The 26,156-nt window shown below is 49.8% G+C and overlaps 1 protein-coding gene and 1 long non-coding RNA gene across 6 annotated transcripts in view; one reads left to right on the forward strand and one right to left on the reverse strand.

Annotated features, from left to right (window-relative positions):
- On the reverse strand, positions 1-15,126 carry ZNF683 (zinc finger protein 683). Of its 5 annotated transcripts, none has more exons than XM_058444475.1 (6): positions 15,103-15,126; positions 7,398-7,525; positions 6,537-6,741; positions 3,513-4,207; positions 1,696-1,824; positions 1-388 (listed from the first exon to the last, which is right to left on the reverse strand). In XM_058444475.1, exons 2-6 carry the CDS (start codon positions 7,509-7,511, stop codon positions 68-70), a joined length of 1,464 nt encoding a protein of 487 aa, XP_058300458.1. In that variant the 5' UTR covers positions 7,512-7,525; positions 15,103-15,126; the 3' UTR covers positions 1-67. The 5 variants fall into 5 exon arrangements, with proteins under 5 accessions (XP_058300458.1, XP_058300457.1, XP_058300456.1 ...); XM_058444474.1 differs by lacking the exon at positions 15,103-15,126 and adding an exon at positions 13,802-14,034 and having other exon boundaries at positions 7,398-7,522; XM_058444473.1 differs by lacking the exon at positions 15,103-15,126 and adding an exon at positions 13,802-14,034.
- The window catches only part of LOC131384283 (uncharacterized), a 21,042-nt gene continuing 9,064 nt past the window's right edge, over positions 14,179-26,156 (forward strand). The window contains exons 1-2 of the long non-coding RNA XR_009214964.1: positions 14,179-14,259; positions 14,433-14,587. This is a non-coding gene — a long non-coding RNA (uncharacterized LOC131384283). The remainder of the gene's footprint in view (positions 14,260-14,432; positions 14,588-26,156) is intronic.

Genomic DNA, 26,156 nt, shown 5'->3' on the forward strand with positions numbered 1-26,156 from the left:
TGCATGAGAGAAGAAACATTTTTAATTGTCCTGGTCCCGCCCCATCACCGGGGAGTCCCGGCACTGCTCAGGCGCACTGCTCTTTCCCCTGGGATGTGGAGGACACTTTGACCTCATCTATGTCACAGCCCATGTGTTTCTCAGATGCCACCGCCATAAGATCTAGTGCCCCCTGGTGCCATTGGGCAAGGCAGGCCCGAGAGGCCAGGGGCAGCTGGGTGTGCACCAGGCCACAGGGCTGTGGGGCGTGTAGCCGGTGGTGCAGCTTCAGGTGGATGTGCTGGGTGAAGCGACTCCGGCAGAGGCTGCACTGGAAGGGCCGGGCCCCCGAGTGCAGGCGCAGGTGGGTCTTGAGGTTACTGGAGCTGCTGAAGCGCTTGTGGCACACCTGAAGGGAACGAGCACTGGCATCAGCTTTGTCCTCTGGGCTGGCTCAGGCGTTCTACTCCCTCTCCTCATCTTGGAAATACCCATGACCCACCTTTCTTTCTCTCTAGGCCTGGAAGCTTTTCCAGTGATTTCTCCCTGGGACCCACAGTATCTAGCATATTAGAACCAGGCCAACTTGGATTAGTGTCCTTTTACTCCATGTGCGACCCTGTAAAAGTAACTTCTCCTCTCTTAGCCTTCCTCTCCTCGTTGGTAACATTGGTTATTAATACCTAGCTTCATAGATATGGTGGACTGAATGAGATAATCACATAGAACTCTTAAGTGTGAAGCTGCAGCTTCAGTGGATTGTAATTAACATTTACAGGGGGCAGGCCGGGCGCAGTGGCTCACGCTTGTAATCCCAGCACTTTGCGAGGCCGAGGCGGGCGGATCACGAGGTCAGGAGATTGAGACCACGGTGAAACCCCGTCTCTACTAAAAATACAAAAAAATTAGCCAGGCGTGGTGGTGGGCGCCTGTAGTCCCAGCTACTCAGAGAGGCTGAGGCAGGAGAATGGCGTGAATCCGGGAGGCGGAGCTTGCAGTGAGCCGAGATTGCGCCACTGCACTCCAGCCTGGGCGACAGAGCGAGACTCTGTCTCAAAAAAAAAACACAAAACATTTACAGGGGGCTGCCACATGCCTGCAGTTGGTTTCATCTAGTCTTCCCCAGAACCCTAGGGAAGCATGACTAAGTACTAGTACAAGTCCTATATTACAGTAAGAAAGCACAGTCTCAGAGGAGTGAAGCCACTAGCCAAAGGTCACACAGCAAGTTGGAGGCAGAGCTAGGATTTGAACACAGGTGGCCCGACTTTGCAGCCCGGACTCATAATCATAGGACTGTTTTCATTTCTGGCCCTGTAAAATGGGAAAGAACCCCTGCCCTTCTGATTTCCCGAGGGATGTGGCCAGGCTCACAGAAGGAGGGAGCTGACATCAAGCTAATAGTTTTCCTACTTGGATACTCTGGGTACACTATAGCATTAACTCCTCCAACAACTCAGGGAGGTAGATAGTGGGTATACATCCACTCTCCATGACCTCCAACTTCATTGTTCTCTCCCTCCTGCAGGCCTTTGCAGTGACCTTCAGTATCACCTATTCCAGGCTGAGAGGGGTTATTTTCAATTTTCACTCCCCCTTCCCATCTCCACTTGCTCAGGAGGACTGGGGAATGGAGGCTGCAGGTGCCATCCCTCCAAGGGCCTAAAACTCCTTGCCAGCCTATAGGAGTACAGAGGAGGGGGAGGAGGGTCTCACCGAGCACTTGTGGGGCCGCTCCCCAGTGTGCACCAGGTGGTGCTTCTGCAGGTGGGCAAGTTGGGTGAAGCTCTTCTGGCACAAGGCACACTGGAATGGACGCTCTCCACTGTGCACACGCAGGTGGACCTGAGTCAGATGCGGGAGAAATGCTGCCAACTGCCCAGCACCCCCAGCAGGGCCTGAGGTCCTCTACAAATCTCTGCCCACTTCCCGCTCCCCCCGACCCCGTCATCTCCCTCAGGGCCCATCATCCCCAGGATACTCTACTCTTTCTGCTGCCCTGTAGGGGAGATGGCAGTGGCCAGAAGGCCAGGGGTAAGAGGTACCCCAGGTATATTGTGGAGCACTGCCATTCAAAATGTGGTTCACAGACCAGCAGCGCTGGTATCACACTTTGGGAGCATGTTAGAAATGCAGGTTGTCAAGTCCAGCCCCAGACCTGCTGAATCAAAAACTCTGGGAGGGCTCGGCATACGCTCATGGCTGTAATCCCAGCATTTTGGGAGGCCGAGGAGGGAGGATCAATGGAGCCCAGGAGTTCAATACCAGCCTGAGAAACACATTGGGACCCCGTATGCACAAAAAATTTGAAAATTAACGAGGTGTGGTGGCGTGCGCCTGTGGTCCAAGCTACTGGGGAGGATGAAGTGGGAGAATCCCTTAAGCCCAGGAGTTTGAGGCCAGCATGGGCGACAGAATGAGACTCCATATGGAAAAAAAAAAAAAAAAAGATAACTCTGGGGTTGGGAGCTACTCTGGAGGCTGAGGTGGGAGGATCGCAAAAACTCTAGGAATCTGCATGTTTACTAGCTCTCCAGGTGGTCTGAGGCTCATGAAAGTTTAAGAACTCCTGCCCTGCAGGATCCAGTAGGGCTTCTCCACATAACCACAATGTGCCCTCAACTTCAGAACTAGCCAGCGAGCGCAGTTTCCGGCCTTTGCTAACGCACTGAGATGCGCCCCCTGGGCGCCCCCTGGTGGGCGATGCGGATGGTGAGGCCAATCGCATCGGCGGTCGCGCAGATTTGTGGGATCCCACTTGAAAAAGGTTGGTCATCGGACTGTGGTCTAGACTCACCAAAATCTACCCATTCCCTCATCCGACTGCCCCCCCCCCAAAAAAAGAAGAAGCTTAACTGGGAGTCCAGAAAGGATGGTTGTCCAGGAAAGGGCTTTCTTTGCCCACAGCAAACATAGAGACTAAACCTAACACTACCGTTAAATCAGGGTAATCTTAGGCAAACGCTGCCCATTAAAAGCCTCAGTCTCAGGCCGGGCGCGGTGGCTCACGCTTCTAATCCCAGCACTTTGGGAGGCCGAGGCGGGCGGATCACGAGGTCAGGAGATCCAGACCACGGTGAAACCCTGTCTCCACTAAAAATACAAAAAATTAGCCAGGCGTAGTGGCAGGCGCCTGTAGTCCCAGCTACTCGGAGAGGCTGAGGCAGGAGAATGGCGTGAACCCGGGAGGCAGAGCTTGCAGTGAGCCGAGATCGCGCCACTGCACTCCAGCCTGGGTGACAGAGCGAGACTCCGTCTCAAAAAAAATAAAAAATAAAAAAATAAAAGCCTCAGTCTCCCCCATTTTAACCTAAATGAGAGGATCTCATAGGCAGTCCTCTAGGGTGGTGAGGACTTTGGTGGCTGTCTTATCCTCTATCTCCACCCAAATGAACCATCCAAGGTCACTTGGCCCTAGAGGTTGCCCAGGAGTGCCTTCTAGCTTTGAGGTCCCTGCTTCTAGAAGCTGACTGGGGTACATGGGGGGCCCTGAAGGATGTCGAGCGGAGCAGCAGAGCCCAGAAGGCAGGTACCTTGAGATTGGAGAGCTGCCCAAAGCTCTTGCCACATACGTTGCAGTCGTACAGGATTTTGCCATTCTTCTTTTTCAGCGGGTAAGGCAAAGCTGCAGTGCCTGTCTGGGAACTCAGCGGGACCCGCTTTGCTGGAGATGCCATGCCACCACGCTCCAGGCCTGGGGAGTCGGTTGAGGCAGCTCCAGCACCTGGATTTCGGGCCTGGGAAGGCAGGGCTTGGCCAGAGGCTTGGAAGGCCCCTGGGTAGGGAAGCAGGGTCTCCCACCGAGCGCTGGGGTGCCCCGGCTCGTTGACCATCATCAGCAGGCTAGGCATAGCCATGGTGGGGTAGGAGGTGTCTTGGGGCAGCATGAGGAGGTGGGGACATTGGTCAGAAGGTAGGGCCCCATAGGTGAACAGGTGGGGTGGAGGCAGGAGAAGTGGATATCCAGGGTAGAAGGTGTGGAGGAGACATGGGAGCTCCTTGGAGATGGAGTTGGCAAGGGGACAGGGGCAGAAAGCCAAGGGGCTGGGGCTCTTTCTGTTCTGCAGCGGTGGTGGAGAAGAGCTGTCATGAGGAGAGAAGGCTGGGCAGGGGACCCCCTCGCCAGCTCTTTCTGGCTGTTTTCCCAGCTTGTCCTTGTTCCGTGGGTACTTGACTGTGAGTTTCTTGTCATCGGTGGAGCTGGCGTGCAGCCCTGGTGGCTTGTGCTCTAAGCAGGAAAAGGAAGGCGGTCAGATCCCCACAGTCTGGGGTGAAGTTCTGTACTCCATCAAACCTGCCCCGCTCGGGGCTGAGAAAGACCTCCAGCCTGTGAGCCTGCTAGCATTTCTGTAGCGCTGAACAATTTCAGGGGGAGAAAGCAGTTCAAGGTCCCTATTAGACACCCAGGTTGAGAAGCCAAGTGGGCAGATGGATAAATTGGGCTGGAGTTTAAAGGAGGGGTCTGAACTGGAGACATAAATCCAGGCGCCATGGGCACGGATAAGATCACATAAGGGTGAGGCTAGATCTGCTGTATACAAAATGGCAGCCACTGGACACGTGACTAAATTTACATTAATTACAATGATTCTAATAAAAAATGAAGTTCTCAGTTGCACCAGTCACATGTACAGTGCTCAGCAGGTATGGTATTGGACAGCACAGGTATAGAATGTTCCCATTATTGCAGGGAGTTCTACCAAACAGTGATATTCTAGATAAAGAGTACTAAAATAAAAAATCTGTTAAAAAGTAAACCGTCAGCCAGGTGCAGTGGCTCATGCCTGTAATCCCAGTGCTTTGGGAGGCCGAGGCAGGAGGATTGCTTAAGCCCAGGAACTTGAGACCAGCCTGGGCAACAAAGCAAAATCCCACCTCTACAAAACAATACGAAAATTAAGGCTGGGCACGGAGGCTCATGCCTGTACTCCCAGCACTTTGGGAGGCCAAGGCGGGAAGATCACCTGAGGTTGGGAGCTCGAGACCAGCCTGACCAACATGGAGAAACCCCGTCTCTACTGAAAATACAAAATTATCTGGGCATGGTAGCACATGCCTGTAATCCCAGCTACTTGGGAGGCTAAGGCAGGAGAATCGCTTGAACCCAGGAGGCAGAGGTTGTGGTGAGCCACAGCCTGGGCAACAAAAGTGAAATTCTATTTCAAAAAAAAAAAAAAAGAAAGAAAGAAAATTAGCTGGGTGTTTGTGGCATGTGTCTGTAGTAGTCCCAACTACTCAGGAGGCTGAGGAGAGAGGATTGCTTGAGCCCAGGAGTTGGAGGCTGCAGTGAGGCATCATTGCATCCTTGCACTCCAGCCTATCTCAAAAAAAAGCAAGTTGTCTTCTGGTTGGATCCTTATTTATTTACTCAACCAATCTCACTGAGCTGTTTCACTCTGTGCTCTGTGCTGGGGTCCTAGAAATAAAGGACACAGCAAGAGAGTCCTTGCCTTCCAGGAGGTCATCGTCACATAAGGAAATGGTGTGTTACAACAAACCTAGAACCCAGGCAGAGATGAGATCCCACTTTTGTGGATGAAGAAACCAGACCTCGGTGTTGTGTCCAAGTCCATAGAAATAGAAAGAGCAGAACCGAGACTCCAACCCCAATTCCCTGACTCTCAGCCCAGTGCTTTTTTTTTTGAGACGGAGTCTCTCTCTGTCGCCCAGGCTGGAGTGCAGTGGCGCAATCTTGGCTCACTGCAAGCTCCGCCTCCCAGGTTCACGCCATTCTGCTGCCTCAGCCTCCCAAGTAGATGGGACTACAGGCGTCCGCCACCATGCCCAGCTAATTTTTTGTATTTTTAGTAGAGACAGGGTTTCACCGGGTTAGCCAGGATGGTCTCGATCTCCTGACCTTGTGATCCACCCACCTCAGCCTCCCAAAGTGCTGGGATTACAGGCATGAGCCACCGTGCCTGGCCCCCAGTGCTTTTATAAGATCCCTCTAGGGCTGGGCGCTGTGACTCACATCTATAATTCCAGCACTTTGGGTTGCCGAGGCAGGTGGATCGCCTGAGGTCGGGAGTTCGAGACCAGCCTGGCCAACATGGCAAAACCCTGTCTTTACTAAAAATACAAAAATTAGCCGGGGGTGGTGGCACACACCTATAATCCCAGCTACTCTGAGAGGCTGAGGCAGGAGAATCGCTTGAACCTGGGAGGCAGAGGTTGCAGTGACTGGAGATCATGCCATTGCACTCCAGCCTGGGCGACAGAACGAGACTCTGTCTCAAAAACAAACAAACAAAAAACACCTCTCTAAGTAGACAAAGCACCATCCCCAACCCCCATGACCTTGGCTATACCTACAACAGCTCCCACACACATGCCTGAGAAGCTAGTGCCCAGCTTCTCTGGCTCAGGTATCACCACTCAAAAGCCCCCTGCACCCTCAGGCCAGAACTCCAAGGCCAAAATGTGGAAGTAAAGTATGCCTAAGTTCTGTCTTCATCAGTGACAGAGCATCCTCTCCACCACCCATCCCCAAACCTAGCAGTGCCCCCCACCCTCCAGCCTCTGCCAGGCGCAGGTGCAGCCCGGTGCCCTGGGCTTACTCATGCTCAAGGCGTCCTCTTGGAGGCCCTGCAGGGCTGTGCCCAGGGGTGCCAGCTGTGGGGTGCACAGGTTCAGGTCCAGGTCCTGTAGGCAGGCCAGCAGTGCAGACCTGCCCGGTGCCAAGGGCAAGGGACACAGCCAGCTGGCACAGGATGGGCCATGAGCATCCACCGTGTCTGGAAGTGGTCTGCAGGCTGAGAAGACCTGGAGGGCAGGGGCAAGGGGCTTGGGGGCTGGTGACTGGGACTCCCTGGGTCCCTTAGATGGCCCCCACCCCTATTTTGTTTTCCAAAAGGGAGAATAAGCTAAAACAGCCACCACACTCCATATCTGTCACTCAAATGACATCTCTTCCCTCATCCAAAGATCTCTTTCCCCCAGGATTTTCCCACCCACCACGAGATTGCCTTTCTCCTGTCCCCAGGGCCCTCTCTAGCCCTGTTCTCTCTCCTTCTACCCATGTACCTCTGACCACCCTGGTCCCCAGTGTATCTCAGACCATCACTGTAATTTGAATGGCACCAAACGGAGCACAAAGAAAATCCCCATCAAAGACTATAAACTCCACAAGACGGCCCTGAGCCCCCGCTCACTAAGGCCCAAGGCCATGGTCATAGCAGCCAAGCCTGCTGCATGAGGCTTCTGCTTCTTCTTCCCCACAGGAGAGTCTGGGCCCCTGAGGCATGGGGAGAGGGTGTCTGGCTCCTCAAAGGAACATGCCTATGATGTGCCTGGGCTAGGGGGTGTGCAGGAAGGGGAAGGAGGTCTAGGTCCCTTCAGCCATTCCCCTTTTTCCTTGTAATGTAACCTCGTACTATAAGCAGAATACCCACAAAGGTAAGGCTGGGATTCTACCTTACCTGGTCACCTCGGAAGAGCTGGAAGCCCAGGCTGGGGGACAGGGAGCCCCCTGTACCTCCCAGGGCCATGGGCCTATGGTAACAACCCAATTGTGCAGCTGGTTCTTCCTTCATATCCCCATTACCTGCTGGGAAACAGGTGAGTTAGAGGTAAGCTGTGAAGGTCCTCCAAACAGGAGTCTGAGTTCTAGGACTGGCTCTCCCGTTAACATGCTGTGTGGCCACAAGCTATTCACGTCCCTTCCTGGACTCAGTTTCCCTATCTGCAAAATGGGAAGGTTGGTCTAGTTGATGTGTAAGGATTCTCTCAGTGTTGACATTTAGAAGCCGGTGATGCTCTCCTGGTAGGTGTGGGGAGATTAAATAGAGATTGGCCAGGTGCCGTGGCTCAAGCCTGTAATCCCAGCACTTTGGGAGGCTGAGATGGGAGGATCTTTTGAGGCCAGGAGTTCTAGACCAGCCTGGTCAACATAGTGAGACCCCCATCTCTACAAAATAAAAAATATGGTGGGCGGGGTGGCTCAGGCCTGTAATCCCAGCACTTTGGGAGTCCAAGGCGGTTGGATCACCTGATGTCGGGAGTACAAGACCAACCTGGGCAACATGGTGAAACCCTGTCTCTACTAAAAATACAAAAATTAGCCGGGCGTGGTGTTGCACACCTATAATCCCAGCCACTCAGGAGGCCAAGGCACGAGAATCACTTGAACCTGGGAGGTGGAGCTTGCAGTGAGCCAAGATCGTGCCACTGCATTCCAGCCTGGGCAACAGAATGAGACTCCTTCTAAAAAAAAAAGGAAGGCCCAGGCAGGTGGATCACCTGAGTTCAGGAGTTCGAGACCAGCCTGGCTAACATGGTGAAACCCCGTCTCTACTAAAAATACAAAAATTAGGCCAGGCGTGGTGGCTCATGCCTATAATCCCAGCACTTTGGGAGGCTGAGGCGGGCGGATCACCTGAGGTCGGGAGTTCAAGACCAGCCTGACCAATATGGTGAAACCTCATCTCTACTAAAACTACAAAAATTAGCCGTGTGTGGTGGTGCACGCCTGTAATCCCAGCTACTCAGGAGGCTGAGGCAGGAGAATCGCTTGAACCCAGGAGGCAGAGGTTGCAGTGAGCCAAGATTGCGCCACTGCATTCCAGCCTGGGCGACAGAGCAAGACTTTGTCTCAAAAAAAAAAAAAAAAAAAAAAAAAACTGTAGTCCCAGCTACTAGGGAGGCTGAGGCACGAGAATCGCTTGAACCCAAGAGGCAGAGGTTGCAGTGAGCCGAGATCACGTAACTGCACTCCAGTCTGGGCAACAGAGTGAGACTCGGTTCAAAAATAAATAAATAAATTAGCTGGGTGTAGTAGCCTGTGCCTGTGGTCCCAGCTACTTGAGAGGCCAAGGTGGGAAGATTGCTTGAGCCTGGAAGGTTGTGGCTGCAGTGAGCTGAGATCACACCACTACACTCTAGCCTGGGAGAGGACAGAGCAAGACCCTGTCTCAATCAATCAATCCATCAATCAATGGAGATTTGCCAATTGGAAGTGAAGAGCAGAGCTCTCTTGAGAGGAAAGGAGGCCCTCATGGAGGTTACTTCCAAATAAGTGCAGAGATCTGAGGGAACATTCCAGATTCTTCAGGGCTACAGAGAAGCCACCCCCTTCTGTGCTGAGAGGGGTCCCTGACTCTACCAACCAGAGGCCTCCCACCAAGGGGAACCCTGCATGCTAGCTCACCTAGACAGCTCTTCTGGACAGCTGAGGACACCTCAGTGTCCTGTCACCCAGGCTGCCCAGCTCAGTGCTCTCACCAGGAATAAAGCCTAAATGAGTGGACCAAGCCCCCGGATGCCCGACTGGCCTGACAGAGAGATGCGAGTGCCCAGCTGTCTGCTCACCCAGCACCAGGCTTCTCTGCCATCTTCCACCTGAGGCCACACAGCACAGGGATCACTTCAGCCCAGCGAATGCCCCAAGACCCCTTCCCCATCCCCTCAGGGACCACCCTTTGAATCCCAAATGCCCCTCAAACCCTAAAACCCTCACTCCAGTGTCTCAGCCCTCCAAAACCCCTTCTCCTTTCCCTCTTTCCTCACTCCTCTCAATGCTGCTTCAGGTCTCAAAGCAAATACCGTGGCCCCCCGAAGGGCTGCTGGCTGTGGAGCTCTCCACCCCGTGCTGCAGCAGTGCTCCTGGCTGGGAAGGAAGGAGGTGGGCAGCCAGACCACAGCTGCCTGTGGCTGAGGCCCCAGTGGGAGTGAGAGATGGCAGGAAGGTGTTACATTTGAAGTTGCCACAGATAGGAAGTGGGGGCAGGCAGGCCTGGGGGCCCTGCAAGGTCTGACAAGGGGGCACTATCCACTCAGCTTTGCCTACCTGTGGCAACTCTGGAGGACAACCTGCTGGTGTGGATTGCAGTGAACTGGGGCTACTGGAATTTCAAGATGTGTGTGTGAGGCGGGCGGGCTGTTATTTCTGTTCTCAAAGTACCCAGATGGCTGGACAGGAGGACAGAGGAGGGCTCAAAGGCTGGACAGGGGGGCCTTCTGTGGAGGGGAGCCAAGCTGAGATGAAGACAGGTATTGATGATGACAGGGAGACAGTGATGGTGACAGGTAGGGACAGGAACAGGCAGAGACAAGAACAGGCAACATAGAAGGATATGGAATGAGCCGGGCGTGGTGGCTCAAGCCTGTAATCCCAGCACTTTGGGAGGCCGAGGCGGGCGGATCACGAGGTCAGGAGATCGAGACCATCCTGGCTAACACGGTGAAACCCCGTCTCTACTAAAAATACAAAAAATTAGCCGGGCGTGTTGGCGGGCGCCTGTAGTCCCAGCTACTCGGGAGGCTGAGGCAGGAGAATGGCATGAACCTGGGAGGCAGGGCTTGCAGTGAGCCGAGATCGCGCCACTGCACTCCAGCCTGGGGGACAGAGCAAGACTCCGTCTCAAAAAAAAAAAAAAAAAAAAAAAAAAAAAAAAGAAGGATATGGAATGAGACAGAGAACAGAGCAGGCAGCTGATCTCACAGAGATACAGCAAACACGCTTTCCTCCTCCAAGTCCCATCTCAGGTCTCCTGACCCTGGAAAGTTCTATCCTCTAATCTAGAGGCCCCAAGAGGCAAAAGATAATTCAAGTACATGGCCAGGTGAAGTGGCTCACATCTGTAATCCCAGCACTTCAGGAGACCGAGGCAGACCCATCCCTTGAGCCCAGGAGTTTGAGATCGGCCTGGGCAACAAAGCAAGACCTCATCTCTACAAAAAATACAAAACTTAGCTGGGCATGGTGACTTGCACCTCTGGTCCCAGCTACTCAGGAGGCTGAGGCAGGAGGATCACTTGAGCCCAGGAATATAAGGCTGCAGTGAACTAGGATATCGCCACTGCACTCTAGCCTGGGTGACAGAGAAAGACCCTGTCTCTTTAAAAAAAAAAAAAAAAATAGACATAGCAAAATGGGTGTAAGGCATGACTAGGCCAGGTGTGGTGGCTCACATCTGTAATCCCAGCACTTTGGGAGGCTGAGGTGGGCCAACTGCTTGAGCCCAGGAGTTCAAGACCAGCCTGGCTAACATGGTGAAACACCATCTCTACAAAAAATACAAAAATTAGCCAGGCATGGTGGCGCATGCCTGTTGTCCCAGCTACTCAGGAGGCTGAAGTGGGAGGATCACTTGAGCCAGGGAGGTCGAGACCGCAGTGAGCTGAGATCATGCCACTGCACTCCGGCCTGGGTGACAGAGCGAGACCCTGTCTCAAAAAAACATAAATAAATAAGGAAAAGACATGTCTAGATACAAAAAGGGAGGGCTCATAGGCCAGAAGGTGGCTTTTTAGCCTGAGCAATGTCATTATTCTTGTGAGCGTGAGAAGAGGCATCATCCCTGCGGCCTCACACAAATTCTGGTGTGCGTCAGTCTGGCCCGGGGTGCAAAAGCCCCAACCAGCCATCAATCTCCACCCCAGCCACGCCACCCTGGTGTCCCAGAACATACAGGGACATCTCAGGCTGTGCACCATGGGCTGGGGCATGTTCCTGGGGTTTCTCTGCCAGCTCAGCCCCTAGGGCTGTGACTTATCCCCCACATAACTGATGCCAACATGTGAGCATCTCAAGGACAGGGACCTCTGTCTACTCATTTTGGTTTTCCATGTAGACATTTGTCAGGTTTGTTTGGATGTGCAGCCTCTGAAACTTTTCCCCTACATGAGTCTTGAGGGAGGCAAAAGCTACCTCCCATTATAAAAGCCAAAATGGGGGCCGGGCGCGGTGGCTCACGCTTGTAATCCCAGCACTTTGGGAGGCCGAGGCGGGTGAATCACGAGGTCAGGAGATCGAGACCACGGTGAAACCCCGTCTCTACTAAAAATACAAAAAATTAGCCAGGCATGGTGGCGGGCGCCTGTAGTCCCAGCTACTCGGAGAGGCTGAGGCAGGAGAATGGCGTGAACCCGGGAGGCGGAGCTTGCAGTGAGCCGAGATTGTGCCACTGCACTCCAGCCTGGGGGACAGAGCCAGACTCTGTCTCAAAAAAATAAAAATAAAAAATAAAAAATAAAAGCCAAAATGGCCAAATACTTAGTTCCCACCTCCCTCCCCAGCACTTCATGCAGGCACACATGGACTAGGTGGATCAGATGTCCCCACCCAGAAGGGGTGACCCACACACCTTTGGCTTCCATCTGCCAGCTCTGCCCCCTCCTGGCATCACACTCTGCTCCCAACTCTCAGAACACTTTGCACAACCTCTCTGTTAGAAAAAAATAAAAACTACTTCCCCGCTATCCCCACTTCCCAAACCCACTCTGGTGATCACGGGCTTTCCTTGGCTTGGGTCTCTGGTCTGGGTCAAGGCATCTGCTCAGGTTCCTCAGAAGACCGTGGTCCTCCCTTTGTGCTACCTCCCCAGGGCATGTGGGACAAAGTGACATCACATTTAGGCCTGTGACATCACAGGGCGTGGAGGCTGACAAGACAGATGATCTGGGAGATGAGAGAAAGGAAGGCTTGGCAGGCAGAGGCTGCTCCACGTGGGAAGCTGAGGGAGTCTGTCCTCAGCCCACCTCCTGGGCCACTTTCTAGCCAAGCCGAGTCTTGTGAGCATGAGAAGAGGCATAACCCCTGCGGCCTCATACAAATTCTGGTGTGCATGAGTCTGGTCCAGGGTGCAGAAGCCCCAACCAGCCATTAATCTCCACCCCAGCCCAGTAGACTAGCATGTCAGAAGCTAGTGCCGCTGGCTGAGCGCGGTGGCTCACACCTGTAATCCCAGGATTTTGGGAGGCCGAGGCGGGCAGATCACTTGAGGTCAGGAGTTCAAGACCAGCCTGGCCAACATGGTGGAACCCCATCTCTACAAAAATACAAAAACTAGCCAAGTGTGGTGGCACGTGCCTGTATTTCCAGCTACTTGGGAGACTGAGGCAGGAGAATTGCTTGAACCAGGGAGGCGGAGGTTGCAGTGAGCCGAGATGGCTCTGCTACACTCCAGGCTGGGCAACAGAGTGAGACTCCATCTCAAAATAAAATAAAATACAATAAAAAAAGCCACTGGTCCTGAGGTGGCAGGTCTGTGGAAACTCTTCTCTGCAACAAAGGCTATGGTACCACATCCGGCTTCCAGGGCAGTGGAGGAAAGAAGGGGGTTCAGGGGAGGCTGCAGAGTCTGTGCAGGGCTGGTCCTGGGGTGTGATATTTGGCCATGGTCCTGTCTACTTCCAGCCTCCCTTGATCCATCTTGTTCTCCAAGCCTCGCTCTCCGGCCTCCTCAGACCTCCTGTGAGCTTTTCTAACATATTTTAAACAAATTCCTTCTGCTTAACTCCTCCTGAAATGGTTTTTGTAGCTTACAACTGATAATTCTGCATTATACATGCCCAGAATAGAAGATAAAGTAACAGGGTTCCAGCTGGAATTGTCCAAGGAGCAGAGTAAATAGCCACCTTTACAAACAGCTTTCTTGCCGTGTCTGGCACTGTGCTAGGGGCTTCATAAACTTTATCTCATTTAGTCTTCGCAATAAGCCTGTGTGGTGGATTTTATTATTAGCAACTCATCCAGAGTCACCCAAGTAGCCAAGAGCTCTTTAGTGGTAAACCTCAGACTCTGCCATCTCTTGGCCATGTCAGCTTCCCCCACTACGAAAGCCACCCCCTCATTTCTTTCTTTCTCACTCTGTCTCCCCACATGCTGTACCCAGTCCTTCCCCCACCTCCTCAGTGGCCCCCTCAGTATCCTTCAGCTTAATGGAGGGGCTTAGTTCACCAAAACTCTACTCCCCAAAAGCAAGAGCCCTCTCACACCCCCAGGCCACAAGCCCACCTCCCCTGCTGTCTTGCTGGGAATCACAGGGAAGTGAGGGGGGCACCGAGTGAAGTTTCCTCCCCTCCAGGGCCCTTCCCCACACACCTTTGGGTTCCATCTGCCAGCTCTGCCCCCTCCTGGCATCACACTCTGCTCCCAGCTGTCAGAACACTTTGCACAACCTCTCTGTTAGAAAAAAATAAAAAAGGAAAGGGCCTTGGAGATTTCCAGGTCTCCAATCCTGAAAGCTCCCTGGCTTGGCTAGGAAGTGTCCCAGGAGGTGGGCTGAGGACAGACTCCCTCAGCTTCCCACGTGGAGCAGCCTCTGCCTGCCAAGCCTTCCTTGCTCTCGTCTCCCAGATCATCTGTCCTGTCAGCCTCCACGCCCTGTGATGTCGCAGGCCTAACTGTGATGTCACAGGCCTAAATATGATGTCACTTTGTCCCACATGCCCTGGGGAGGTAGCACAAAGGGAGGACCACGGTCTTCTAACTGAGGAACCTGAGCAGATGCCTTGACCCAGACCAGAGACCCAAGCCAAGGAAAGCCCGTGATCACCAGAGTGGGTTTGGGAAGTGCGGACAGAGGGGAAGTAGGGAGCTGACTCCAGGTGCAAGGGGCGCGTTCGGGAGGCCTCTGGAGAGGAGGTACCTCCACAGTAAGGGACAAGAGCTGGAGGGGCTGGGTCCTCGGGCTCCTGGTGCTCACTGCACACTTTCTTCTTCCTTTCGTTAGTTGCAAAATAATACATACTAGTGGTAAACATTTCAAACAACAGAAAATGTAAAAACAAAAAATGGAAGCTCCTCCTCCTTCGCAACTTCCCAGTGGTCAATGTGGACTGTTTAGCGTTTACCCTTCCAGACATTCTTCTATGAACCAACAAACAGGTAAATTGATTTTTTTAATTGCTTTTTTTTTTTTTCCTAAGGAATGAAGCGACTTACTGAAAATGAAGGTACACTCTGCAGTGTGGGGGCAGGCCTGAGCATAGGGGCTCAAAGACCCCATTACAGAGTTTTTGAGAGTTTAAATACCTTCTACTTGTGCTACGCCCTGTGTAAATGAAGAGAATGAAGTAAAGTTACAAAGTCATTTACTCAGGGAGAAGATAGTTCCTGTCAGAGCTGAAGTGTGAATTGGCCTTATGTTTCCTGCCTCCAGACCCTATTTTCCTGCCTCATCTCCCCACTAAGAGATGTGATTGTGGTCCCCATAAATCTTCATGGGAGGCAGAGGGACACAAATCTTCATGGGAGGCAGAGGGACCGATGGTCTTTTTCCTGCAACTGCTTCATGCTGGCCTGGGGCGTAGTCCCTACCTATTGGGGATCACGGAACTCTCACCCTGTTCTGTCTAGTGGAGGCAGGGTAGCTTCTTGATGGCCAGGGGTGGTGTCTTCACCTGGATTGGCTGGAGCCTTTGTTGCATGATCATCTGAAGCTTGATGGTCTCCTTTTGCTGGTATGCCAGGTTTCTGGGCTGTCTCTCCCTGATCGGCCCCAGGGATCCTGCTTGACTCTTCCTCCAGGATGGCTCGCCAAAATATGTCACTGGTGGGGGGTGTCCAGGTTCTTGGCATCTTGAACAAAGAATTGGACAAAAAGCAGAAACAAAGCAAGGAAGAAATGAAGGGATTTATTGAAAATAAAGTACACTCCACAGTGTTGGAGTGGGCCTGAGCATAGGGGCTCAAAGGCTAAATTGTGTTTTATGCAAACATGGGAATATATTGATTTTTTGAGACTGAATCTCACTCTGCCTCCCAGGCTGGAGTGCAGTGGTGTGATGTTGGCTCACTGGCAACCTCTGCCTCTTGGGTTCAAGCAATTCTTCTGCTCAAGCTGGGACTACAGGCATGCGCCACCAAGCCCAGCTAATTTTTTTGTATTTTTAGTAGAGACGGGGTTTCAGCACATTGGCCAGGCTGGTCTCAAACTCCTGACCTCAAGTGATCCACCCACCACGGCCTCCCAAAGTGCTGGATTACAGGTGTGAGCCACTGTGCCCCGTTTCTTCTCGGTTTTCTAATAATCCATTGTGGGCATCATTTCATGCCCTGAACATACCTATCTGCCTCTTGCTTTTTCCTGACTATATAATGTTCCATTGCAGGGTTGTGCTTAATATGTAGCATTCCCCTATTGGTGGACATATGGGTGGGATCCAATTTTCCCCTTTCTACACAAGGCTGGAAGAGACCTCCAGACAGTCAATATGCGGAGTGGTTAAGAATATGAGCTCTGCTGGATTTAATCCCAACTGGGTAACTTTATGGCAAATCACTTAACCTCTCTGTGCATCTTTCCTCATCTGTCAAATGGGGATAATAATAGCACTTGCCTCATAGAATTATTTCCAGGTTTCCTCAAGGTAATCCATGTAAAGCCCTTAGGATGGTGCCTGGCCCAAAGCAAGCACTTGACAAATGTGGGTGACTATTGATATTGTACATTACCCTTTACCTAGTTAGGCAAGCGTCTGCAAGTCAGCTTCCTAAGTGTTAAAATTGTGATGGTTATTCCTGACCCATTTTGGAAGATCGGAATTTGGGCAGCACAATTGGAGAGATTAACTGCATTTAGTTTTCTTGCTTTATTTATTGACCCTTCCCTGGTTGGGGATCATTGCTCTCATTCAATGCAGTCTTCCCCTACGCCATCCACACACCACAATAATAATAGCTCTTGGCATGTGAGCCCTCATTATATGCCAGGAACCATGCAAAGCCATTCCACACCCTTTGTCTCACTGGATGAGCAGAGTGACTCTGGGACATGAATGCCATTATTCCCATTTTAGAGGCAAGAAAACTGACACTCAGATAAGGAAAATGACTCACTCGAGATCAGATGACCTGGCTGGGCGTGGCTCACATCTGTAATCCCAGCACTTTGGGAGTCCCAGGCGGGTGGATCACCTGAGGTCAGGAGTTCGAGACCAGCCTAGCCAACACGGTGAAACCTTGTCTCTACTAAAAATACAAAAATTAGTCGGGCATGGTGGTGGGTGCCTGTAATCCCAGCTACTTGAGAGGATGAGGCAGGAGAATCACTTGAACCTAGGAGGTGGAGGTTGCAGTGAGCTGAGATTGTGCCATTGCACTCCAACCTGGGAGACAAGAGCAAAATTCAGTCTCAAAAAAAAAAAAAAAGCAAAAAACACCACATGACCCCAAAGTGGAAAGCATAGAAACAGAGTAGAAAGGTCTTTACCACGGGCAGGATCCTGGGGTGTAAGGGAAATGGGAGATGAAGGTCAAAGGGTACAAAGTTGCAGTTACTTAGAATGAATAAGTCTAGAGCTGTAACATACAGCATGAGGATTATAGTTAGTAATATTATATAGTAGACATTTGCTAAAAGAGTAATTTTAGGTACTTTTACCACACACACACACACACACACACACGCATGCACACACACACACACAAAAGGTAACTGTGAGGTGATGGATGTGTTAAATTGCTTGACTGTAGTAATCACTTTACTGTGCGCATATGTATCAAAACATCATGTTGTAGATCTTAAAGATACACAATTTTAAAAGAAACACATGACCCAAGTTGAGGTTGCAAGTCCCAGAGGTGAGGGAGAGCTTAGGGAAGACTTTCCAGGCATTTGAAGAAGTAAAAAGGGCCACAAATCTGTTTGGTAGAAGGGGCTCCCAGAAAAATTAAGACAAACAGAGGCCATCTTGAAATGAGCTGCAGAATTAGCATCTGGTACCCTGCAGGAACGTCATTCATTCACATATTTATTTGCCCTTTCTTTCTTTCCTTCCTTCCTTTCTTCCTTCTTTCTTTTCTTTTCTTTCTTTCTTTCTTTCTTTCTTTCTTTCTTTCTTTCTTTCTTTTTTCTTTCTTTCTTTCTTTCTTTCTTTCTTTCTTTCTTTCTTTCTTTCTCTCTCTCTCTCTCTCTCTCTTTCTTTCTTTCTTGTTGTTTTTTGGTAGAGACATGGCTGACCAGGCTAGTCTCAAACTCCTGCCCTCAAACAGCCTCCCAAAGTAATTCACATATTTATTAATTACCAGCTATGTGTCAGGCATTGGACTATTTTCTGGGAATACAGCCCATAGAAATATGACTCAGACCTTGGAATTACAGTCCGGCTATCAAGAAGCTTGCTGGATGTTGTGAAATGGAAAGTAATGTACACCCGAGCTTATTATTAGGAGGGTATGGGCTGGAGGAGCAGAGTAGAACTGGGGGTGGGGTTGGCTGACTCATGCACTAAGAAAGGGAGACAACGGAACCACAGCCAGAAGCCCCACTTCCTCCCTGAAAACCTTAAAAACTTCTTCAACCCACATCCATTGCCACCTCCAACCTTGAGGCCAGCCAGTTGACTTCCCAGTCAGCTCAGCACATGGGTCCAGGACCTCTGTCACATGGACACTTTTGAGGGGCACCAGGTAAGGACTCCAGGTCAGGAAGGGACCTGGGACATCACTGGCTTAGAGGTTAAGCAGCTGTGTGGGGTGTGCCTCCACAGGCAGAGCTGAGGGTGGGGCTGACAGGGCTCTTGCCTGGCTCTGCTCTGTGGTTGACACCTCCCTCCCTTTGCCTGACACCCACTTGCTTATCTCCCCAGACAGCCCAGCTATCAGTCTGTCGGATGCATTTGAGTTGGCCCTTGGCTTCACACCCCAAGGTGGGGAAGAGATCTTGAGTTAAGGCGTGCCTGCTCTTACATTTGCAGAAGGGGCCTACAGACACTCTTGCCTCTTCCCCTGCACCCATCTGTGACCTTCCAATCCTTCTGTGGGTAAAATTGCAGATGTGTCTTCAAATGATATCCAAGGTCATGCCACTTATCCTCTCATCTCAACCATTCCAAGAGAATAGGAGACAAGAGGTCACCTTGCTTGGATTCAAATCCAGCAGAGCTAATGTACTCTGAGCCACTATGCAAAACTGCCACAATGTACATGTATGTCCCTTCCAGCCTGGTGTGGAACAGGGCAAAATTAAAGCCCACCTATATGTCTACCATTAGAGGAAAGCTACATATTATGTACATCCATGCATCAGAATACTATGCAGCCAGGAAAAAGCAGGAGGTAAATTTACTCAATGCCTCCTATATGTCAAATCTCTTTATGATCATCTTATTTAATCTTCCGCAAAATTCTCCAAGGTGGCCAGGCATGGTGGCTCACACCTGTAATCCAAACACTTTGAGAGGCCAAGGTGGGAGGATAGCTTGAACCCAGGAGGTTGAGACCAGCCCGGGCAACATAGCAAGACCCCTTCCCTACAAAAAAACAACGAGGCATGATGGCATGGGCCTGTAGTTCCAGCTACCTGAGAGGCTGAGGCAGGAGAATTGCTTGAGCCCTGGAGGTCAAGGCTGCAGTGAGCCGTGATTGTGCCACTGCACTCCAGCCTGGGCAACAGAGTGAAACTTTATCTCAAAAAAAAACAAAAAACAAAAAAAAAACTCTCCAAGGTAAGAGTTTTTAATGTCTCCATTTTATGGATGAGCAGACAAGACTCAGCAAGGGTATACCAGGTAGTACCAACTCAAATGCCTACAGTGGCCATGTAGTTAACATAAAGTGATCCAAGAATAATTGTGATAAAATTGTTTCCTGACACTCAGTCTTGGTTTCAAGGATCCAACAGGGAAGGGTTGGGACTGAGGCAAACCAGACAGCATGGTCCATTCTTAAAGACCAGCCACTACTCAGAATAATCAGGGGCCAGTGTTGGCTTCCAACTTTTCCAGAGAATCTGGAAATCAGGAGTTGCATGTGAAAGCTCCATATTTTTTAAAAGAATGGCTCCAATGTCTTTTTTTTTTTTTTTTTGAGACTGAGTCTTGCTCTGTCACCCAGGCTGGAGTGCGGTGGCGTGATCTCCCTATTGGGGATCATGGAACTCTCACCTAGTGGAGGCAGGGTAGCTTCTTAATGGCCAGGGGTGGTGTCTTCACCTGGAACTGGCTGGAGCCTTTGCTGCATGATCATCTGAAGCTTGATGATCTCCGTCTCCCGGGTTCAAGAGATTCTCCTGCCTCAGCCTCCCGAGTAGCTGGGAAGACAGGCATGTGCCACTACGCCCAGCTGATTTTTCTATTTTTAGTAGAGACGGGGTTTTGCCATGTTGGCCAGGCTGGTCTCAAACTCCTGACCTCAGGTGATCCACCCACCTCAGCTTCCCAAGGTGCTGGGATTACAGGCGTGAGCCACTGCACCTGGCTCTCCCATGTCTTAAAGTAATATGTATGCCAATCAGAATTGGTCTGTGTATCAGATTCAGCAGCCTCTGCCCAAGGTCCCAGAGCCCAAGGCCTTTCCACATTTCTAGCTGTCTCCAAAGCTACGACCTTGATTGTTTTCACTAAACACTTAAATAAGCAATGTCAAATCTTCACAAACTCTTCCAAAAAATAGAAGAGGAGAGAACATTTCCCAACTCATCCTATGAGACCGATACTACCCTGATATCAAAAAACAATGACAGGCTTCCTGCAGTGGATCATACCTGTAATCCCAGCACTTTGGGAGGCTGAGGCAGGAAGATCGCTTGAGCTCAGGAGTTCAAGACCAGCCTGGGCAACATGGTGAAATCCATCTCTACAAAAAAAATTTAAAAATTAAAAAAAAAAAAAAACAAAGATCATAAGAAAACTACAGACTAATATCTCTTGTGAGCACAAATACAAAAATCCACAACAAAATAGGAGCAAGCAGAACTCAACAACATATAAAAAGGGTTATACATCATGAGTGAGTGAGTTTTATCCCAGAAATGGTTTAACATGCAAAAATCAATTACTATAATACACTATGGCAGTGGAATAAAGGACATGATCATCTCAATAGGTGCAGGAAAATGATTTGACGAAATCCACTATTCCTTTTTGGGATAAAATACACTCACCAGGCCGGGTGCAGTGGCTCACGCCTGTAATCCCATGACTTTGGGAGGTCGAGGTCGGTAGATCACCTGAGGTCAGGAGTTCAAGACCTGCCTGACCAACATGGAGAAACCCCGTCACTACTCAAAATACAAAATTAGCTGGGCATGGTGATGCATGCCTGTAATCCCAGCTACTCGGGAGGCTGAGGCAGGAAAATCGCTTGAACCCGGGAGGAGGAGGTTGCGGGGTGAGCTGAGATCGTGCCATTGCACTCCAGCCAGGATAACAAGAGTGAAACTCTGTTTCAAAAAAAAAAACGACTCACCAAACTAGGAATAGGGAACTTCCTCACCCTGATAAAAGGCTTCTACAAAAAGCACACAGCTAAGATTGAATTTAGGATGAAAGGTGAGTTGTTTTCCTCTTCAGATCAGGAATGAGACCATATCCACCCTTACCACTTCTTTTTTTTTGTTGTTTTTTTTTTGAGACGGAGTCTTGCTCTGTCACCCAGGCTGGAGTGCAGTGACACAATCTCGGCTCACTGCAAGCTCCGCCTCCCGGGTTCATGCCATTCTCCTGCCTTAGCCTCTCCGAGTAGCTGGGACTACAGGCGCCCGCCACTATGCCCGGCTAATTTTTTTTTTTTTTTTTTTGAGACGGAGTCTCGCTCTATCGCCCAGGCTGGAGTGCAGTGGCGCAATCTCGGCTCACTGCAAGCTCCGCCTCCCGGGTTCACGCCATTCTCCTGCCTCAGCCTCTCCGAGTAGCTGGGACTACAGGCGCCCACCACCACTCCCGGCTAATTTTTTGTATTTTTAGTAGAGACGGGGTTTCACCGTGGTCTCGATCTCCCGACCTCGTGATCCGCCCGCCTCGGCCTCCCAAAGTGCTGGGATTACAAGCGTGAGCCACCGCACCCGGCCACCCTTACCACTTCTATACAACACTGTCCTAAAGGTTCTAGCCAGGGCTACTAGGCAAAAAAAAAAAAAAAAAAAGAAAAAAAAAAGGCACCCAGATTAGAAATTAAGAGGTAAAACTGTTTGTATATACAGAGGACATAACCTTGTACATAGAAAATCCTGACGAGGCCGGGCTCGGTGGCTCATGCCTGTAATCCCAGCACTTTGGGAGGCTGAGGCGGGTGGATCACCTGAGGTCAGGAATTCAAGACCAGCCTGGCCAACATGGCAATAAAAATACAAAAATTTACCGGGCATGGTGGCGGGTGCCTGTAATCCCAACTACTTGGGAGGCTGAGGCAGAAGAATCACTTGAACCCGGGAGGCAGAGGTTGCAGTGAGCTGAGATCACGCCATTACACTCCAGCCTGAGCAACAAGAGTGAAACTCCGTCTCAAAAAAAAAAGAAAGAAAGAAAGAAAATCCTGAGGAATCCACAGAAACCTATTGAAACGAATGCAAGTTTGCAGGATACAAAACCAACAAATGGTGCTGAGAAAACAGAATACCTACATACAAAAAGAGTTGTATCCCTGGCTGGGTGCAGTGGCTCATGCGTGTAATTCCAGCACTTTGGGAGGCTGAGGCAGAAGGATCTCAGGAGTTTGAGACCAGCCTGGATAACATGGCAAAACCTCTTCTCTACAAAAAAAAAAAATACAAAAATTAGCTGGGCATGGTGGTGCGCGTTTGTACTCCCAGCTACTTGGGAAGCTGAGATGGGAGGATCACTTGGGCCTGGGAGGTCAAGGCTGCAGTGAGCTGTGGTTGGGCCACTGCACTCCAGCCTGGGCAACAAAGCAAGACCCTATCACACACAGAAAAAGAAAGTTGTATCGGTTTCTCTTATCATATACAAAACTAAACTCAAAATGCATCGTATACCTAAATGTAAGAGCTAAAACTCCAAAACTCTTAGGAGAAAATATGGGAGCAAACCATTCTGACCTTGGGTTAGACAAAGCTTTCTTAGATACAACACAAAAAGCACAAGCAACAAAAAATAAAGTAGGAAAATTGGATTTCACCAGAATTAAAAGCCTTTGTGCTTCATAAGATTCAATCAAAGGAAGTGTAGGATAGCTGTATATATATTTTTTAATACAAATAAAATAAAATAGGCTAGGCATGGTGGCTCACTGAACGAGACTCCATCTCAAAAACAAACAAATAAATAAAATAAATAAACAAATAAAATACAGGAAAATAACAAATGTTGTTGGCGGCCAGGTGTGGTGGCTCACCCCTGCAATCTTAGCACTTTGGGAGGCCAAGGCAGGTGGATCACGAGGTCAGGAGTTCGAGACCAGCCTGGCCAACACGGTGAAACCCCGTCTCTGCTAAACATACAAAAAATTAGCTGGGTGTGGTGGCATGCGCCTGTAATACCAGCTACTTGGGAGGCGGAGGCAGGAGAATTGCTTAAACCCAGGAGGCGGAGGTTGCAGTGAGCTGAGATTGCATCATTGCACTGGGCAACAGAGACTCTGTCTTGAAGAAGAAGAAAAGGCAAGTGTTGTTGGCAAGGATGTAGAGAAACTGGAACTCTCATTGTTGGTGGAAATGCAAAATGGTCCAGGAGCTATGGCAAAACAGTTTGGTGGTTCCTCAAAGGTAAACAATTAGCATATTCCACTTCTAGTATATACCCAAAATTGGAAACAGGTACTCAAACAAGCACATATGCATTCATGTTCATAGCAACATTATTTGAAACAGCCCAAAAGGTAGAAACAGCCCACATGTCCATCAACAGATGAATGGATAAATTGTATTGCATACATAAAATGGAATATTCATCCATAAACAGGAATAAAGTATTGATACATGCTGCAGTGTGGAGAAACTCCAAAACATTATGCGAAAGCAAATAAACCAGACACAGAAAGTCACAATTGTATGCAATTCTATGATTTTTTTTTTTTTTTTTTTTTTTTGAGACAGAGTTTCACTCTTGTTGCTCAGGCTGGAGTGCAATGGCGCGATCTCGGCTCACTGGAACCTCCGCCTCCTGGGTTCAAGCGATTCTCCTGCCTCAACCTCCCAAATAGCTGGGATTACAGGCATGCGCCACCACGCCCAGTTAATTTTATATTTTTAGTAAAGATAGGGTTTCTCCACGTTGGTCAGCCTGGTCTCGAACTCCCGACCTCAGGTGATCCTCCCGCCTCAGTCTCCCAAAGTGCTGGGATTACAGGCTTGAGCCACTGTGCCTGGCTAATTTTGTTTTTTTTTTTTTTGAGATGGGGTCTCCCTTTGTCACCCAGGCTGGAGTGCAGTGGCACAATCATGGCTGCCTGCAGCCTCAACCTCCTGGGCTCAAGCAATTCTCCCACCTCAGCCTCCTGAGTAGCTGGGACTGTAGGCATGCACCACCACACCAGGGTAATTTTTTTTTTATTATTTTTAGTAGAAACAAGGTCTTGCTATGTTACCCAGGCTGATCTTAAACTCCTGAGCTCAAGCAATCCTCCTGCCTTGGTCTCCCAAAGTGCTGGGATTACAGGCATGAACCACCTTGCCCAGCCCTAAAATGATTGCTTTTAAGTTATATTAATTTCACCTAAATAAATCATTTTTTGAAAAAGAATGTGAAAAGACAACCCACAGAATGAGATAAAATATTTTCAAATCATACCTGATAAGAAACTTGTATTCAGAATATAAAAATAACTCTCGCAACTCAATAATAAAAGACAAATAAACAAATTTAAAAATGGGCAAAGGATCTGAATAGACATTTCTCTGAAGAAGATATACAATTAGTCAATAAGTTCATAAGAAGATGCTCACCATCATTAACCGTCAGGAAAATGCAAGTGGAAACCACGACGAGATACCATTTCACACCTACTAGGATGACTACAATTGCACAAAAGAAACCAAAACAGAAAAAAAACACAAATGTTAGCGAGATTGCAGACAAATTGGAACCCTTATACATTGCTGATAGAAATATAAAATGGCGGCCGGGCGCGGTGGCTCCCGCTTGTAATCCCAGCACTTTGGGAGGCCGAGGCGGGCGGATCACGAGGTCAGGAGACCGAGACCACGGTGAAACCCCGTCTCTACTAAAAATACAAAAAAATTAGCCGGGCGTGGTGGCGGGCGCCTGTAGTCCCAGCTACTCGGAGAGGCTGAGGCAGGAGAATGACGTGAACCCGGGAGGCGGAGCTTGCAGTGAGCCGAGATCGCGCCACCGCACTCCAGCCTGGGTGACAGAGCGAGACTCCGTCTCAAAATACATATATATATATATATATAATGGTACAGTCACTGTGGAAAACAGACGGGCAGTTCCTCAAAAAACTAAACAGAGGCCGAGTGCCTGTAATCCCAGCACTTCAGAAGGTCAAGGGAAGAGAACTGCTTGAAGTCAGAAGTTTGAAACCTGCCTAGGCAACAAAGTGAGACTTCGTAGCTACCGAAAAATTTTAAAATTAGCAGAGTGCAGTGTCATGTGCCTGTAGTCCCACCTACTCGGGAGACAGAGGTGGGAGGATCACTTAAGCCCCAGGAGTTTGAGGATGCAGTGAGCTATGACTGTGCCACAGCACTCCGGCCTGGGTGACAGAGCAAGACCCTGTCTCTGGAGGAGAAAAAAAAAAAAAGTTAAACAGCTGGGAGCCATGGCTTGTAATCCCAGCTACTCGGGAGGCTGAGGCAGGAGAATTGCTTGAACCCAGGAGGCGGAGGTTCCAGTGAGCCGAGATCGCGCCATTGTGCTCCAGCCTGGGCAACAAGCATGAAACTGTCTCAAAAAAAAAATCATACAATTGCATACAATTGTGACTTTTGTGTCTGGTTTATTTGCTTTAGCATACTGTTTTGGAGTTTCTCCACATTGCAGCATGTATCAATACTTTATTCCTGTTTATGGATGAATATTACATTGTATGTATGCAATACAATTTATCCATTCCTGCCTATGCCAAGGCAGGAGGATTGCTGTGCCCAAGTTTCAGATAAGCCTAGGCAACATAGTGAGACCCTGTCTCTACAAACAAATTTTAAAATTAGCCAAGTGTGGTGGCACAAACCTGTAGTCCCAGTTACTTGGGAGGCTAAGGTGGGAGGATGGCGGGAGCCTGGGAGGTTGAGGCTGCAGTGAGCTATGATCATTCCACTGCACTCCAGCCTGGGCAACAGAGTGAGACCTTGTCTCAAAAAAAAAAAAAGTATTCATGACAACGTGAATCAACAGTGAAAACCTTTATGTTAAGTGAAAGAAGCCAGACACAAAGGCAACATATTACGTAGTTCTATTTATATGAAATGTACAGAATAGGCCATCCTGGCTAACACGGTGAAATCCTGTCTCTACCAAAAATACAAAAAATTAGCCGGACGTGGTGGCGGGCTCCTGTAGTCCCAGCTGCTGGGGAGGCTGAGGCAGGAGAATGGCATGAACCTGGGAGGTGGAGCTTGCAGTGAGCCAAGATCGCACCACTGCACTCCAGCCTGGGCGACAGAGGGAGACCCTGTCTCAAAAAAAAAAAAAAAAAGAAAAGAAAAGAAAAGAAAAGAAATGTACAGAATAGGGAACTCCATAGAGACAGAAAGTGGATTAGTGGTTGCCAGAGGATGTGGGTTGGCGGGGGAGGGGAATGGAGACTGCATTATTTA

The sequence above is a fragment of the Hylobates moloch genome, unplaced genomic scaffold, assembly GCF_009828535.3.
Source record: "Hylobates moloch isolate HMO894 unplaced genomic scaffold, HMol_V3 SCAFFOLD_9, whole genome shotgun sequence".
In the NCBI taxonomy this organism is placed as follows: Eukaryota; Metazoa; Chordata; class Mammalia; order Primates; family Hylobatidae; genus Hylobates; species Hylobates moloch.

Coding starts and splice junctions, on each gene's coding strand:
- ZNF683 (XM_058444473.1), bottom strand. Junction 6,742..7,397: donor AGCTCTTCCGAGGTGACCAG/GTAAGGTAGAAT, acceptor CCTGCCCTCCAG/GTCTTCTCAGCCTGCAGACC. Junction 1,825..3,512: donor GGCAGCTCTCCAATCTCAAG/GTACCTGCCTTC, acceptor CATCTGACTCAG/GTCCACCTGCGTGTGCACAG.